Source organism: Pyxicephalus adspersus, chromosome 8 (assembly GCF_032062135.1).
Source record: "Pyxicephalus adspersus chromosome 8, UCB_Pads_2.0, whole genome shotgun sequence".
In the NCBI taxonomy this organism is placed as follows: domain Eukaryota; kingdom Metazoa; phylum Chordata; class Amphibia; order Anura; family Pyxicephalidae; genus Pyxicephalus; species Pyxicephalus adspersus.
This window is the reverse complement of record NC_092865.1, coordinates 32410481-32425989: the sequence shown is the minus strand read 5'-3', so window position 1 is coordinate 32425989 and position 15509 is coordinate 32410481. Positions and strand designations below refer to the sequence as shown.

The 15509-nt window shown below is 37.8% G+C and overlaps 1 protein-coding gene across 6 annotated transcripts in view; it reads left to right on the top strand.

Annotated features, from left to right (window-relative positions):
- Window positions 1-12441, top strand: part of PRRC2C (proline rich coiled-coil 2C) — a 43313-nt gene extending 30872 nt beyond the window's left edge. For 3 of the 6 annotated variants that reach the window (XM_072419950.1, XM_072419948.1, XM_072419946.1), the window contains 9 exons: window positions 1543-1667; window positions 2236-2354; window positions 4082-4313; window positions 4423-4524; window positions 5623-5829; window positions 7199-7305; window positions 7742-7874; window positions 9323-9550; window positions 10251-12441. In XM_072419950.1, coding sequence (XP_072276051.1) covers window positions 1543-1667; window positions 2236-2354; window positions 4082-4313; window positions 4423-4524; window positions 5623-5829; window positions 7199-7305; window positions 7742-7874; window positions 9323-9550; window positions 10251-10535 — 1538 coding nt within the window. In that variant the 3' untranslated portion in view covers window positions 10536-12441. The remainder of the gene's footprint in view (window positions 1-1542; window positions 1668-2235; window positions 2355-4081; window positions 4314-4422; window positions 4525-5622; window positions 5830-7198; window positions 7306-7741; window positions 7875-9322; window positions 9551-10250) is intronic. The other 3 variants (XM_072419951.1, XM_072419947.1, XM_072419949.1) reach the window with 2 other exon arrangements.
- Window positions 12442-15509: the final 3068 nt, after the last annotated feature.

Genomic DNA, 15509 nt, shown 5'->3' with positions numbered 1-15509 from the left:
GGCAGCATATTATTACAATTATAGTTTGGTGAAAGGTAGGTAAAATATTTAGGGGGTCCACCCCAATGCTGCTTGCTATGTGAGTCCTTAATTTGCATTTTCAATTTTGGGCTCGTAGGTGCAGTTTCTTATAAAACAGCAACCCAAATCTTCAATTTCCACAAGTTTTCAAACTCATGATCCCCATATTTTGAATTTCTTGAAATTAAAAAAAAGAAATGTTGGGGTATTATTAGCTATGAAAGTCCCCTGTGTACCCTGGCTGTCCTGCCCCAATCTGCAATCGCATACATGATGCTCTTTGTGTTACCTAAGTATAGCGCTAGGAGGTGACATCTGTAGTTAGGCTTCATTCACATTGGCAGTAAGGTTGCATTTGCTGCCTTTACCCGTCACTTTCCTCTCTCCAGGAACCACTGCTGCTTGAACAAATGCTAGGCCTGAAAAGCCCAGCACTTACCGCATGTTAACCAATCCCAGGTGCCTAGCAGTTGCCAAGAAGTAGTCACTCAGGAGAGGCATTTTTTTACTGCTAATGTGAACGAAGCCTAATTTGTTAAGCCACATTGATCACAATATTGCACTACTACAAGGGATTACATGATTAAAACCTGGAACTCTAGGGAGTTTGATTAAAATACACATCACTGGACTGTTGGGGCATAATACAAAAAAATGGAAAAATTGTACATTCTAACAAGCCAGGCATTAGAAAGTTGGAACAAAGTATATGGGGCAGGCAGAACACGGACACAATAGCAGGGGTTACTGGATACCTTAGGCATAAATAACTAGGAGCTCCAAATTTACTGTGTCTAGCCACGCCCATATTTTTTTAACCACCCAACTACAGTTTCCCCCCACCCGGCTGAAAAAAAATTTCTGGGGAAAACACTGGAGGATAGACTGCTTTACACCTAAACCCTACATACATTTTAACTCTTATCTCTTAAGTTTGTATTAAAAATATATGCAATACTTCTATTTTACTATATTGGTTAAAGGAGCTTCCCTGTGAACTTTAATGTCCAACCCATTCCTCTTGTCTATTTTGTTTTACATCCATTAGATCCTTGATTTTGTATGGGCGAAATGTTTTTTTTTAATTATCAGCCTTTTTTTGAATTGCCTCTACCAAGGCATAATAATTTTAGTTAAGGTCCTTTCATTGGTTCCTACAGAATAGAGAACTAGGTCAATGGCAGATCTAGCCTATAACTGCATGCAACCCTCTGTGTTTTAGACCAGAATTTGTCCACAACCAAAATGATAAACTCTGATAAAAGAATCTCACTACTGTAGTTAAATGCAACCTAAAAAAAAAAAAAGCAGGCAATCATGGGAACTTGGATCCAGGGTTCTTGTAGCTGTATACTCGAAACTCGAAGAAAATAAAGCAGCTGATAGAGTGTATGCAAGATTAGGATGTCCATTTTGAGAACAGTCACTTTGAATTGTACAAAATAAAGATGTTCTATGGTAAATTGGCATATATTTATGGTCAGAGTTTCCTCTAAACTTGATTTTTATTTTCCTGTGGAGAAGGTCCAGCAGCACAAATTCCTGCATTCTACATGGACACGAGTCATCTGTTCAATACACAACATGCTCGCTTGGCTCCTCCAACTTTGACACAGCAGCAAGGATTCCAACCTGGCCTGTCACAGGTGAGCATGTTACATAATTCAGGGTGACAAAATAAAAAGATTATCAAATTTGTACCAAAACAAATCTGCCAAATGAATGTCTTAAGCTGCGTACACACTGCCAATTTTTGTCGTTGGAAAGGATCTTTCACGATCCTTTCCAACGACAAGGGAGTGCACGATGCATGAACGGTGCTGTACATACAGCACCGTTCATGCTTTATGGAGAGGGGAGGGGGAGAGCGACGGAGCGGCACCCTGCTGCGCGCTCTCCCCTTCCCTTTCATTAGGATCGGCTGTCGTCCATCGTCCGTGGATCCGGCAGGTCGGTCGTCCGGACGATGGACGACACCGACTGTACACACGGCAGATTTTCGCCCGATAATTGGCCGATGCCGATTATCGGGCGATAAAAATCTGACGTGTGTACGTAGCTTTAGGTTATCTCAAAGATATTGCATTTTCCTTTTATTTTTACTTAACTGAGTGCTATTATTTCCGAACATATTTTATGGATATATACACAGCCATATCAATAAATTTGATAATTCTGTGACTACAGTTATTGATATTTCTATTTTTCATCTAGATTCCTATTCCTATATATGCTCCCCTGCAAGGACAGCATCAGGCACAGCTTGGCTTAGGGCCTGCTCCTTCTGTTTCTCAAGCTCAAGAATTGTTTACTCCTTCATTGCAACCTTACAGGTATGGCAAAAGTTTCTACTGTAATTTTATAATTCTTTGGTTTTATCCTGTGGATTGGATTTGTCTAATTGCTTTGTAATCAACCAAAGTGTGAAATTTATACCATCTGTCACTTTCTTCAATGTTTTTTTTTTTTTACTGTATTTATTGTGTCCTAAAACTTGACCACTTTTATCTTGCCTTGACCTTCCTTCAAATGTTGAAGGGAAAATGGTACATTAATTCTTGTTGGGTTTTGGTGTTTTAGAGGATGTGTGAGGAAATGTTCACTACTAGAGGTGAGCGAGAAGGCCTCTGCCAGTCTTGCGAAAATTTCCCCGAACTTCCGATGGCTCTGCAAAGTTTCGGTGAACTAATTTCGCAGATCCTTTGGAAGTTCAAGGAAATTACAGGATGATTCCCACGGCTGCGTTCATTTATGAGCACAGCGGTGGGAATCCTCCTGTCCGTGTGCGATCCCCAGGCATGAGAGATTAAATGAGGACAAGGCTCCCTATTCATCACCTCTAGTGCTCTGACTGGCTGAGGAAAGGAAAATCCTCATGACGCTTGAGCTTTGAGGTGATGAATAGGGGCACCGTGTCCTCATTTAACCTCTAGTGCCCGGGTATCCCACACTGACAGGAGTCCCGCAGTTGTGCTAGTTAATCAATGCAGCCATTGGAATCCCATGGCTGCATTCAGTGATGAGCACAGCCGCCGTACTCCTGTCAGTGTGAGTCCCGCGGCTGTGCTCATCAATGAATGCAGCCGTGGAAATCATCCTGGCTGCATTTATTCAAGAGCATAGCCGCAGGACTCCTGTGTTCTTGGATAAATGTCTATCCAAGAACACATACTACAGTTCTGGTAAGGCTGCAAGAGCAAATTGGCTGTCAGGTCCGCTCCCCTGATCGCTCTTGCAGGCCGACAGCCAAATTCACAAGGCTGTTCTTGCTTACATGTCTAGTAAGCAAGAAAGGTCCAATTCGCCGCAAGATCAAATTTACAAATCTCGCTCGCTCATCCCTACTCACGACCACACAACCGCTAAAATTCTGACCTCTTTACAGCTCTAATCTTTGTGCTTCTAGGCCAAAGCCATCATACACAGAAGATGTGTCAAAGCATGTTGGTCATCTTATTATCACCTCTTGATTTTTATACTCCCACCCAGATTTTTTTAAAGGTTTTTAACTAACCATAGTAGGTATTTGAGCTTTGTTGGGTCATGGGTTATACTGCAGTTACAAAGGGGTTGAATCGAAATGTATCTTGTTAGTCTTGCATCTGATAAATCAATTAGCTGTGTTCATGATTTCATGTTATTGTTTATTATTTGTGTATGTTTAGAATTTATGAGGTTTTCCACTCAGGATATTCACCTCTGCTTATTCATGATCTTTGTCAGTGTCACAGAAAAAAATTAGAAATTCCATATTTTTATGTTGTCACTACAACAGCAAGTTAGAGAAATTTTCCATTGGGAAATCTGTTTGGTAACAAGTTTAGCGGGGGGAATTTCCTATTTCTTTTTATAACCAGAAAGAAAGCTTTTTAATTGAAACACAGATAGTAAATGACCCAATCCCTAGTCATCCAAAAGAGTCACATTAGTATCACTTAGTAATAAGTCAATGACCTTGGATAAGTATGTAGCCAGTTGAAGCCATTTATAAGTAGTAAGTATATAGGTAGTGGCATGCTTGTGGAATGTGTTAACTTGTTTTTGTTCAAACCTGTTACAGGTCTCAACAAGCATTTCTACAGAGCAATTTGTCTCAGCCTTCTCCGGTCGTCTTGTCTGGGGCTGCCTTGCATAACTTTCCAGGAGTACAACACCAGGATCTGGCCAAAGCACAGACTAGCCTAGCTTACCAACAGACCACCAATACACAGCCCATTCCTATTTTATATGATCATCAGCTTGGCCAGTCTGGTTTGGGAGGATCACAACTGATTGATACACATATTCTACAGGTAAGGATATTAAAATACTTTGGTTGTACACAGTGTTTGCACATTTTAAACATTTGTTTGCAGTACGTTGTTTGTAAATGCATGTCTTATTCCAAATTTTCCTCTTCAGACACGCCAAGGATTAGGTCAGCCTTCAAATCTTTATTCAGGGCAACAACCAAGCCAGACGAGCTTCTACAACACTGCCCAGTCTCCTACTGCACTTCAGCAGGTGAGCAACCGAATGGGATCCATCTCAATTTGCTGTTTTCTAACTTAATAGTTAGAGGGGACTAATCTAAAATGTATAACATGCATTACCTTACCCCTTTTTCTCCTTTTTTTTTTTTTTTTCTTCCCTGCTTTTTTAAATTCATAGGTTGCACATGAGCTTATATACTCTTTGCTGCACCTAGAACAAGTTGTTCTATTAATGATGAAATGGGGCCACCCATGAATTTAAGTCTTCGTGACTGTGGTAAAAAAGGTTGCCTCCTGCTGTGCTGTGCATGCTGTGGCCCTAACAAGTTAGAATTAGTTTTCAATGCGAAGTTGCAATTTCAGTCTGCCCTGCTTGTATCTCCATTACTATCATCAAAACTTTCACTAGTAAAAGGTTGCAGTGGGAGCAGGAAAAGGTCTATTAGGATCCCAAAACATTAATACCCTGCTGCCTCATTCCAGCCACTACTGAACATTCGGTTTTGGGTGAAGTTGTACTACAAATCATATAAATTATTAAAAGGTCATATGCATTTTAAACCACTTTTCTTGCCCTTATCCATTTCTCCATTAACCGATACATGAGACTGTCCCAATGTCCAAGTCCAACTTTCTTTATAATAGAAGCTTTCAGCAATGATAGCCAGTTTTAGCATATTGTTGCTTGCTGTATTGCTAGCTTTTCAGGCTAATTATTGTGTTTATTTACCTTGGTCATTTTCAAATCTAAATTAAAAGAAATTCGAACATAATAGTAACATCTTAACAGTACACACTTTAATTTTCTATGAATTTGATTAGGCATAAATTCTAATTCTGGCAGAAGATTGCCATTGTAGAATACAATTAGTTATTTACTACTTTACAGTAAAAATTGCAATAGTTAAGCAAAGGTGCAGTGTCATGTTCTATTGGGGTACACTGTGACTTTGCGGTCAAGCTTATGATACAATAAGGCACTGCACTTAAATGCGATAACTTGTGTCCTTTTTCCCTTCACCGTACTAAATTCAGTATTTGTGCTGTTTGTTTGAACTTTGATGTATTTGTAAGCATTCACAGTCTTGGTTTTTGTACTAGTGAGATTATCTTGACCTTGTACTTCCAGATGACGGTACCATTGCAAGGATCACAACTGTCCTTGCCCAACTTTGGTTCAACTGGGGGGCAGACCCTAATTGCTTTATCCCAAACCCTGCCACCTGCACCTCAAGCTCAGCACCAGAATCTCTCTAGGACAGGCCAAGTGAGCCAGGCTTACCGAGGCCTAATCCCTTCTGGCAATCAGCATGGAATGATGGCTGCCCCTGGCAAGGTGACGACAACTGCAATTCTATTTATTTTTAAATATAAGCTAAGATCTATTCAATAGGGTTATGGTGAAATATCAAAAGCAATCCAAAAACCTCAGTTTTAAAATACTGTGAAATGGAACTGTTGTTTTTGGGACCTGATTAGTTACATAAATCTTGGTCCAAAAATCAAATTTTATAGGGAGATACGTAAATCATTCCTTATGTGCATGTGGACTAGTTTGTATCAGAAGCCTTTTATCTTTTTTTTTTTTTTTTTTTTTTTTAAAGTATTTGTTTTACTTTTAGCTACCTATTTGCCTTTGTTTGCAGTCATGGGTTCAGGATTGGGGAAGCATGGCTCATACGGAAAGAACCTCTGCAGACAAATCTTTACTAAGGTTATAGTTAGCTGTGCATATCTACCACACAAACATAAAGAAATGATTTTCAGGTTTCCAATACCATCCCAAAATAATGTTTAGTTCATAATTGTCTGTGTTTAAAGTGTATTAAATGGGATGGGTGTATGAGTGCTAAAAATATTTATACACATTATTGCCAAAAGTTTTTGGATTGCTGAGCATCGCACCTATATGCGCCTATTCCAAAACCATTGGCATTTATATGAAGTTCCCGTCTTGCAGCTATAAAATCTACCTTCTTTGGGTAAGGCTCTCTAAAGGATTTTCTAATCTCTGTGGGAATTCATCCTTCATCCAAAAGAACATATTTGAGGTCTGAAAATATAATCCTCACATTGATATAATGTAACACACACTTTGCATTCATTGTTATCAATATCCCACTAAAGTCTCATTCCGTACTATTAGTTTCAAAGAAGTAAAATTCCCTTAGGTGGAGTGACAGTGAATATTAGCTGCAGCAACTTCCATGAATACTGAAATAGTAAAGTCCTCAAGAAGGTGAAATAAACTAGCAAATTAAAGTGGCCTGCGCTTAACAAATGTTTTAATATCAAGACAAGGTGTCCATGGTCTTTCAACAGATAGGTTGTAAACTCACTTGGCATATTTGAAATATGTGTATGTTTGTCTTGAGATGATATACATGACTGCTGAAAATATTATGTTAAAATCCAGTAAAGAATGATGAAAATGGAGTTTGTGTACTTATACTTAGATTCATAAAATCACATTGTGTATATAAGTTGGAAATACCATTTTGTATATTTTCAGTTTTTTGAATAAATGTGTGCAGACTTGCTCAATCTAAATGTAAATATTGATTAAAGTAAATTTTTATAAATTTATATTTTTAAATCATCCTTTGATTTGTTTATTTTTTTGTGCATTTTTCCCCCTCTCCTCAGAATTGTGATTTCCAATTACTGAAAGCAGTCGAATAAAGATATATCTCTCCTTTTTGTAGGTATCCGATATTGACTTCAAGCCTTATGGCAGTGCTTTGGACCATGTGAAACCTGGTACACCTCCTATTGCTGGAAGAAGCACCACACCAACTTCCAGTCCTTTCCGGTACATTTCTTAACCAAAAAACTATAAAGTAGATCTGTTACTGGAAGATTATGTAAAATGTAATTTCTGTCCTGATTTGAAAAAAATGCTGCTTGCCTGGTTGGCATTTTAAACCTCTGTCTTTATTATCAGAATCACTAAATGAGCGTGCAGCTCGTGTGTTTATCCAATTGTGGCAAAACTTGTATCACAGCCGCAGGCTTTTTTAGTTTGTGTGACTGAAACTAATCAAAAGATAACCTTATGTCCAGTCAATTAGAATTAATTACAATGAGTTTGGCAATCCCTATTTATCTGAACCCTGAGCAGTCTGTGCAGATGATTGAATTTAGTCAAGTAGTAAAATCTGTGTTTGCAATTGTATATTGAATATTTGATGTAATACCATATAGACTTTATCCCCAAATAAAATGTAATGGCATATTCTCTCTTCTAGGGCAAATTCCACCAGCCCTAACAGTCAGTCGGGTAAAATGAATAGTTTGGTTTACCAGAAACATCAGTTTACATCAACGGCATCCAATGTACGGATGGGTCAACCTCCCTTTCCTACACAGTTTCCACCGCAGGTAATACACAATTGTCTGCTTATACTTCGTTGTTCCAAGCATAAACATTTGTCATGAGATACTGACCATAAATTTTCAATTCATGTCTATTAAAGTTTTCTAGAAAGGTCCAGTAGTAGTAAAGGTTTTTCTATATTTTAGGTAGCTAAACCATACAGTGAATTTTTATGGGTCTGTTTTAAGTTCCACTTAAGTGAGCTTACAGTTTAAAAGACGGATCCAGGCTAATGTATTGGTTAGACGTTGCTGGAAAGGAGGTGGGGGAGGTAAAATCAGGTTTATGTCTTTTAAAATGTAAAAATGTGGAGATATAAAATCTAAATTTGTATGCAAATACATAAGTTCACAGTTAAGCTGCAAAGAAAGTGAAGTGTAACAATGATTTTTATAGTTTATAATGGTATATTTACCTGTGCTGTGCAAAGCACAAGTCTGTCTAAAAGGAGGTAATTGCTATTGTAGGATATTGGTGCTCATCTGTGGGTGCGTCTCATGTCAATGGGCATCTCATGGCTGTTTTAAAAATGTACACCAATGTATTCCACACTCCAAGCAGGTTGTATACCATCTTCAGTGATCACACTGTGGGATTGATAAACCTTGTAGGCAGATAAAAGGGTGAAAGAGTAACTTTCGCAAAAATGTTATGAAATATATGTAACATCACTAATCTGTCATTGGGGAACAAAAAGAAAACAAAGGTTTTAGAACTGTATCCCCTATGAGTTTAATCTCACAATAAACTTTACAAAAAAAGTAATTTTTTATTTTTTTCTGGCAAAGTTGGGTCTTTGAAAAATCTGTCTTTTTGTGAAATTTTCCAGCTACATGTAAATTAGTAGAACAATATCCTGTGTGGTCACTGAACCATCTGGTCAGCACCTGGCATTTCTCTTAGATTGGATTTTATCTAGAACAAAGACATGTAAATACAGCCTGTTTTTTTCCCCTCATCAAAGCAACCAAGAAAATCAGTTTTAATTTCTTTTCTTTTTTTTTTTCTTTTTTTACACTTTTTAGGGGACTTTGAAGATTTTAGTTACTATGTATTGTTGCCATTTTTAGAAAGACAAAATAGTAGTAATAGTAGATAAAACTACTCTTTGTACCTTGCAATTATGGGGTTTCCCACAGTGTGAGAAGAGAGCTTTAAAGGGCTTTTTTATTTTGGGTCATTTCAGGACATGTAATCAGGGTTTTCCCCAGGCCCTTTTAGCTGGGCACACCACCCTGCACTTTTTAGCACCCACCCGGCTGTTTTTGAGTGGTTACTGAAGCATTTGGTCACAATACAGGTGCTGCCACCCGCCTACAATTTCTTCCCACCCGGCCTAAATGTCTGGGTTGAGCACTGTAATGTGTCCAAACTAGGGGTTTTTTTTTTTTTGTACATTATTTTATTCCTTAGTATACCAACACCTGTTAGCTAAGTCTCTTCTTTTTTTCAGATGCTATCCCAGCCTAACCTGGTGCCTCCATTAGTAAGAGGGCCTCATCCAAATTCTTTCCAACCACCTGTTCAGCGCCCACCAATGGCACTCACCAACCAGCTACCCCCACAGATGCCGACAGGTTTAATGAACCATCCACGCCTTCACCATGTGTCCCGAGCACCTCCAGTTCCACCTTCTGGGGTGCGATTTAATGCCCCATTTAAGGCAGAACAGGATCTAAAGGTCAGCATGAGTTGTGGATTTTTACCTAAAGCTGTGTAAAACTTTTCTATTCTGGAAATTCTGCATGTCACGTTATTATCCACTAGGTGGAACTATCACATTAGACAACAGGTCAGATATGTAATAGTACCCTCACAGGATTTTATGGATCATTCATGTAGTCATCATTTTAACCATAAGTCCAAGCAGAAACAATTGGAGAAAGTAACCCTTAAGATGTATGGTTCTAATAAATGAACGGTTATCATGCATGTATACAGCCAGAGCTTTTTTAATGAAAGGCCACTTTGTTATAATTAGCAATTCAAACTATTTTTACTAATTGTAACTGCTAAATGTTTTGCATTGTAAAATCTGAATGTTGTATCGGTGTATTTTGTATACATTCGCTTTTATGTTACCTTAATAAAATACCTTTTAACTCCTAAGCTGTTTTTTTAGAATTGACTGGCATGTAGCCTTTTATTGCCCGTTTTTTAATGTATATGTCTCTGACCAATAGAATTGTCCTTATTGGTAAATTTTATTCACCTAATATGGATTTCAGTCAATAGTTCAAAAATGCAAGAAATGCTATTTCATTTTCAGAGTTGCAGAATGAAATATGGTATTTTGATGCAAAGACGAATTTATAAACACCTTGGCACATCCTAATTTATGGGACACATCTTTTTCCCTTTTTCTTTTGCTTACCCTTAAGGCAAAACAGAGGGCAGAGGTTTTACAATCAACACACAGATTCTTCGAGCAACAACAGCATCAGCAGAGCAAACCTGTGATCCCCAAACCTCAGAAAACCACCCCAGGTGCCACCAAGCCTTCAGACTCTCTGTCGGAACCTTCCTTGGTCGCCCAAGAAAAGGCAGAAGAGAACCAAGCTGCGGTTGCTGCCTTGCCTCCAGCTGCAGTGCCGACCTCTACCAAACCCATCAGAACTGGACCAATTAAACCTCAGGCCATCAAAACGGAAGACACAAAGTCCTAGAGATAGCTGGCAAAGTTGCTTTCTGAGCACTGCTCTGAGGTGTATCAATATGATTTTTGTTTTGTTTTGTTTACTTAAAAGATACAGCAGCTGATCTAAAGTAGGAAGTGGTGATAGCGGAGTATAGTTAGCTATTGTGTGAACAGGGCAGAGTCTTCGGTGGTTTTACTCCATACATTTCAAGGAGTGAAATGTAGAAAATACTTTGTCCAGGAGGTTTTTTTTTCTAGTTTCTACTCAGTGTGTTGTGGTTGTTTTAGAGAGAGTGCAGCCTGTATGCTGAAAAATCACAAATTTCAATGTAAAGGGAGTGTGTACCACCCAGACAGAGAAGCTGACATGAATGGTTAGTAAGAAACGCTACCCTGTATTTAAAAAAAATGTGCTGAACCAGAGTAAGTTCAAATGCAGCATGGTATTTGTATACCCAAACACGCTTTATGGTCTTGTTTAGGGTTACACTGTTGTATTTGTCTCATCTGCTAAGGTTTCCAGTGCATAATAAAAGTCAGGCTTTAGTTTCCCCACCCGTTATTCTCCCGAATTATCTTCTAGGAGTGACTGATGAAAATCCTCAGACTGGGCTCAAGCAATCAACGTTGCAGGTTGCAAGATAAATCTAATGACACTGAGTTTTGTCTAAAACAGGCATTCTGGGTTTAAACAAAAACATAAAGCAGTCATGTGTTTAATTCATAGTAAGTGACTTAGCTGCTGATTTATTTCTCATAAACCGTGCTATGCTAAATCAATTTAAACCTTTGCCATTGTTGCTGCTGTTTTTAAAGGTTTCAACAATATCACTCTATACTGTACCCTTAAAATCTGACCTCTTTGTGACCATCTTTTTCCTTTTGACCGTAGAATCAAGTTATACAACAACTTTTTATATATATAATATATAAATAAAAAAGTGGGATAAAGCTCTGTGCTGACCATAACACAAGACTGTAACTGTACATTATAAGATATCTTGTAAATGCAGCTTTGTTGTGGTAGAAGTGTTCTTATTAAACTTAAACAGTCATTTTGTCCAAAAAAGGTGACTATTTTGTTTCTTTTGAGAAAAAAAATCACCATCTGACGCTTGCAAGCTGTGTGAAGTTATTCAAATGAAAAATTGAAAAGAAAACTATGTACTTTGGTATATTTAAATGCTGGTATGAAAAAAAAATTGCCGTATGTGGATTATTAAAGGGCATCCTTGAGTACTGTATTGACTGCAGAGGGGGGAATTAAGTGTGAATTGTCATTTGTCCAACTGCGTCTCTGCCTTGTTGCTGGATGAATCCCTTCATATAGGGCCAGCACCTAAAAGAAAAGGTGATCAAACCACAGTTAGCTGTCTTCTTGACAGTCTAGGACTTGGCATGAAGATGAATGTATACATTGCACTCACTTTCCTCTGCCCCTGCCGTCTCAGCTTAATACGTTATTGTAACTTTGCCCTTTAGTTTGTTCTCGGAAACAATTGGCATTAATTTTGTAAAATCCAAAAAGTTGCTTTAAGGTATCGATTTAGTATTTCTGTTCTAACTCCTATGTTAATTGAAAGCCACCATTTATTTTCATGTTCTTTCATAATCTGACTTGCTGTACAGGATAGAAGCAGACAGCTACGGTTTAGTTGTATTTTTTTTTTTTTGTTTTTAATATAAATATATAAATATATATTTTTCTTTTTTAGCTATGATATCATTTTCTTCCCAAATAATGGGGGTTGCATAGCTCATCCATTCCTTTTTTTTGTTTGTTTGTTTCTTTTTTTTTTTTTTTGGAATTGTACAGAATTTGCAGCCAATCTGCAGCCTGTTAAGTTGAAAGAAGAAGCAAACTTATTGTATGAAAAAAATATTTACAACATCCAATTTGATTACAGGAACTAATAAAGTATTATCTAAATAAAGATTGATGTCTGTAGTGCATTAATATTCCTATGGACAGATCTTGATGAAGTTGAAAAAAAATTCCCGAAAGGCAAAACTGACTTTGTATAACGTGCCAGGAAAATGCAGTAATGTATATATCACGTAATGCAGAATTTTCATGAACCTAAAAGTAAAAAAAATGCACCAACAACACTGCACGATTTAAAGAATACAGTCTATAAAATGCAAATCTGTTCTTTCTGAAATCTTTGTAGTTAATACACTGTTTCACATAATTTCTCAGTCTTTTACTATACTAATCGGATAAACATTCAGTCATTCTCAAGCAAATATACAAAAAGCAACCACTGGGCATTGGTCTCCTGAAGATCATGGTGGACATTTTTTTGCAAAAAAAGTTAACATTCCACTCACAATAATCCTTTATAAGAAATCATTTCAATAATGGTGCAATCATTCGCCCAGCACCACAAAATAGGAGGTTTATTGCTGTGTAATTAGCTGATCTGTTTATGGAGCCATTCAAGCGCACTCGAGCCTGTTACCAGCAACCTATCAGCATCAAGGATTGTGTTTTATCAGGTTGCCACATCAGCAGATTATGTTCTGAGGATTGTATCTGCATTAAAAGTATTAAGATTTTCCCGCAAACATCAGCAGAAAGTAAGTTCTGTAGTATGCTTTTCACAGACCAACTTACTGGGACAGAGCCCAAACACAATAACTATCATAAATGTACATATAAACACATATGTGAGCAGTTTAAACTGTAAACCTTTTAGACTTTTGCCATTTATGAATTTTCCTGCAAATAAGATGTTTATTTTATTATTAAAAAAAAAACTAAATTAACTCACATATAAAAATAAAATATTACTGTAAAAAAAGGTACCGTAGTTACACATCCACTGCCACCTAGTGGCAAAAATATATATATAAAAAAGCTACTGACAAACCACAGATAGAAGCCTAATACAAAAGTGCATACTGAAACTGCAGACTCCTTATAAATTGATTAAAGGCCAACTGCATTATATTCAGATTGAATGCTCTCCATCAACTAGAATACATGTGAAACTCTATTTTCCGTTAAAACATCCGAAGTTTGTATTCATATAAGAGGGCACCCTTGAAGTATTACTGTTACAAATGGATACTAAATCACAATACACAACACTGTACGATGTAATTAAAAACTTTGTCCTATGGGGGAGAGGCTAACCCCAGGACTCCCTGTGATAATACACAATCCCGTGTATTGACATAAAATGGGAATAATGGATTGTGTAGCCCTGGCCACATGTCAATCAATTACACATCAATTTCCTGTAGGGTGTTGTGACGCAAGACCTGAGATTTAATCTATACTAAGAGCAAGCTATGGCAGTTTAAGGGGAATTACAATTCAATAGTGATTTTTATTTTTTACAGTATAGTTTTCTGATGTTCCTACCTAAGACACTTTTTATATATATATATATATATATATCTATATATATATCTATATCTCAAGGATGGACTAATGTACACTCCTACACCAACTGCATTTAGACAGCGTGGAGATTAAAGGTTCACATAATGCTCAATGTTCTCCAGCTAATAAAATGGGATATATCCTTTGTAATACAGGGTCCAATGCACCCTGTGATAAGTTTACACTGTACAGTGAAATCAAAATAGGGTCTGTACTGTACTGTAGAGCCTTTACAAGACTGCAAGACTGAGTTCTGCTTTAACTTTCTATTTTCTTTGTACAAGGAGGTATAAAAGAAGTTTGATATAAACTAGAAAGTCTTAGATTTGGCATTGTCCAATAGACAGTGCTGTCTGCAGCCTGACAGTAGCTGTCCTTCAGCTGGGCTGTAACCATTGGGGGACACAAATAAGGTTCTGCAGAAAGGGGACGTGTTTCTTAAATTCGTATGCTTCTAAGTACATCAGGAAACACGAGCTGCTACAGATAGAATGTCCCTGTAAAGTCAAAGTAAACACTCACAAAAGGAATAAATGATTTCATAGAATACTGCGACAAAGCCTTAGGAAAGCAGGTGACTGAAGTTGCAATGTACTGTAAGATCATCAGGGATTACAGTATTTAAACTCTCCTGATTCATTCATTAGGCCTATTTGCTGATGGCTGTATAGTCCTAAAATTGCCACTGTTCAAATGGAGTTGGTAGCAGGAGCTTTTGTGATGTGGGGTTGTCCTCAACAACAAATGCCTCAAGCAGATGTTCCTTCCCTCAAGTGTGTTCAGATACAAGTGGCCCATCCCCCAGGTGCGTTCAGGTATAGATGCCCCCCCACCAGTGTGTTCAAATATAGATGGTCCCTCCCCCAAGTGGTTTCACTTACATATTGTCCCTCCCCCAGGTGGGTTCAGTAAAATATGCCAGGTGGGCTCAGGTGACCCTCTCTCCTGGTGAATAGAGTTGGTCCCCTCCCCTAAGTGGGTTGGGGTACATTTGGCTCCTCCCCAAGGTGTGTTCAAGTACAGATGGCCCTTCCCCCAGATGGGTTTGAGTACATGTGCCTATACCTCCCTGCCCACTGGGCTGTGGCAACATTTTAATCTTTGTTACTGGGCCCTGCTGTCAGAAGGTTGGTTGACCACTGACGTAAATGAAATAAGTGAATATTAGAGCAAACCTAAACTTTTTGACTTATCAGTAACAAAGAACAACATATTTAGGTTTGAATGCACATTAATCTTACTTTTGTAATAATCAATGACAGCTACGTTCTAAAGAGCTTTTTGCAGATGGAATGGATAGATGAGTTTACAGATTTTCTCTCTCCACTTTCTGTGTCCGATTTCTAGTACTGAACCATTAGTGTAAATTAATTAGCATTAGTATTAAGTAGCATTTTTTTTACTTTTGGATAACCTAGGGAAGGTTTAAACCGCTATACATGTGTATTTGTGTTGTCTCTTCTTCTAGGGAGATTTCTGTTCTCTTTCCATCCGGGACACACAACAGGATGTGAGAGGATTAACACCCAAATTTAGAGTAATTCCCATATTCAACAGTTGCATCAACTGTGTCAGTAGTGTTCCATTTGGAAGATAAACCCTTACCTCCCA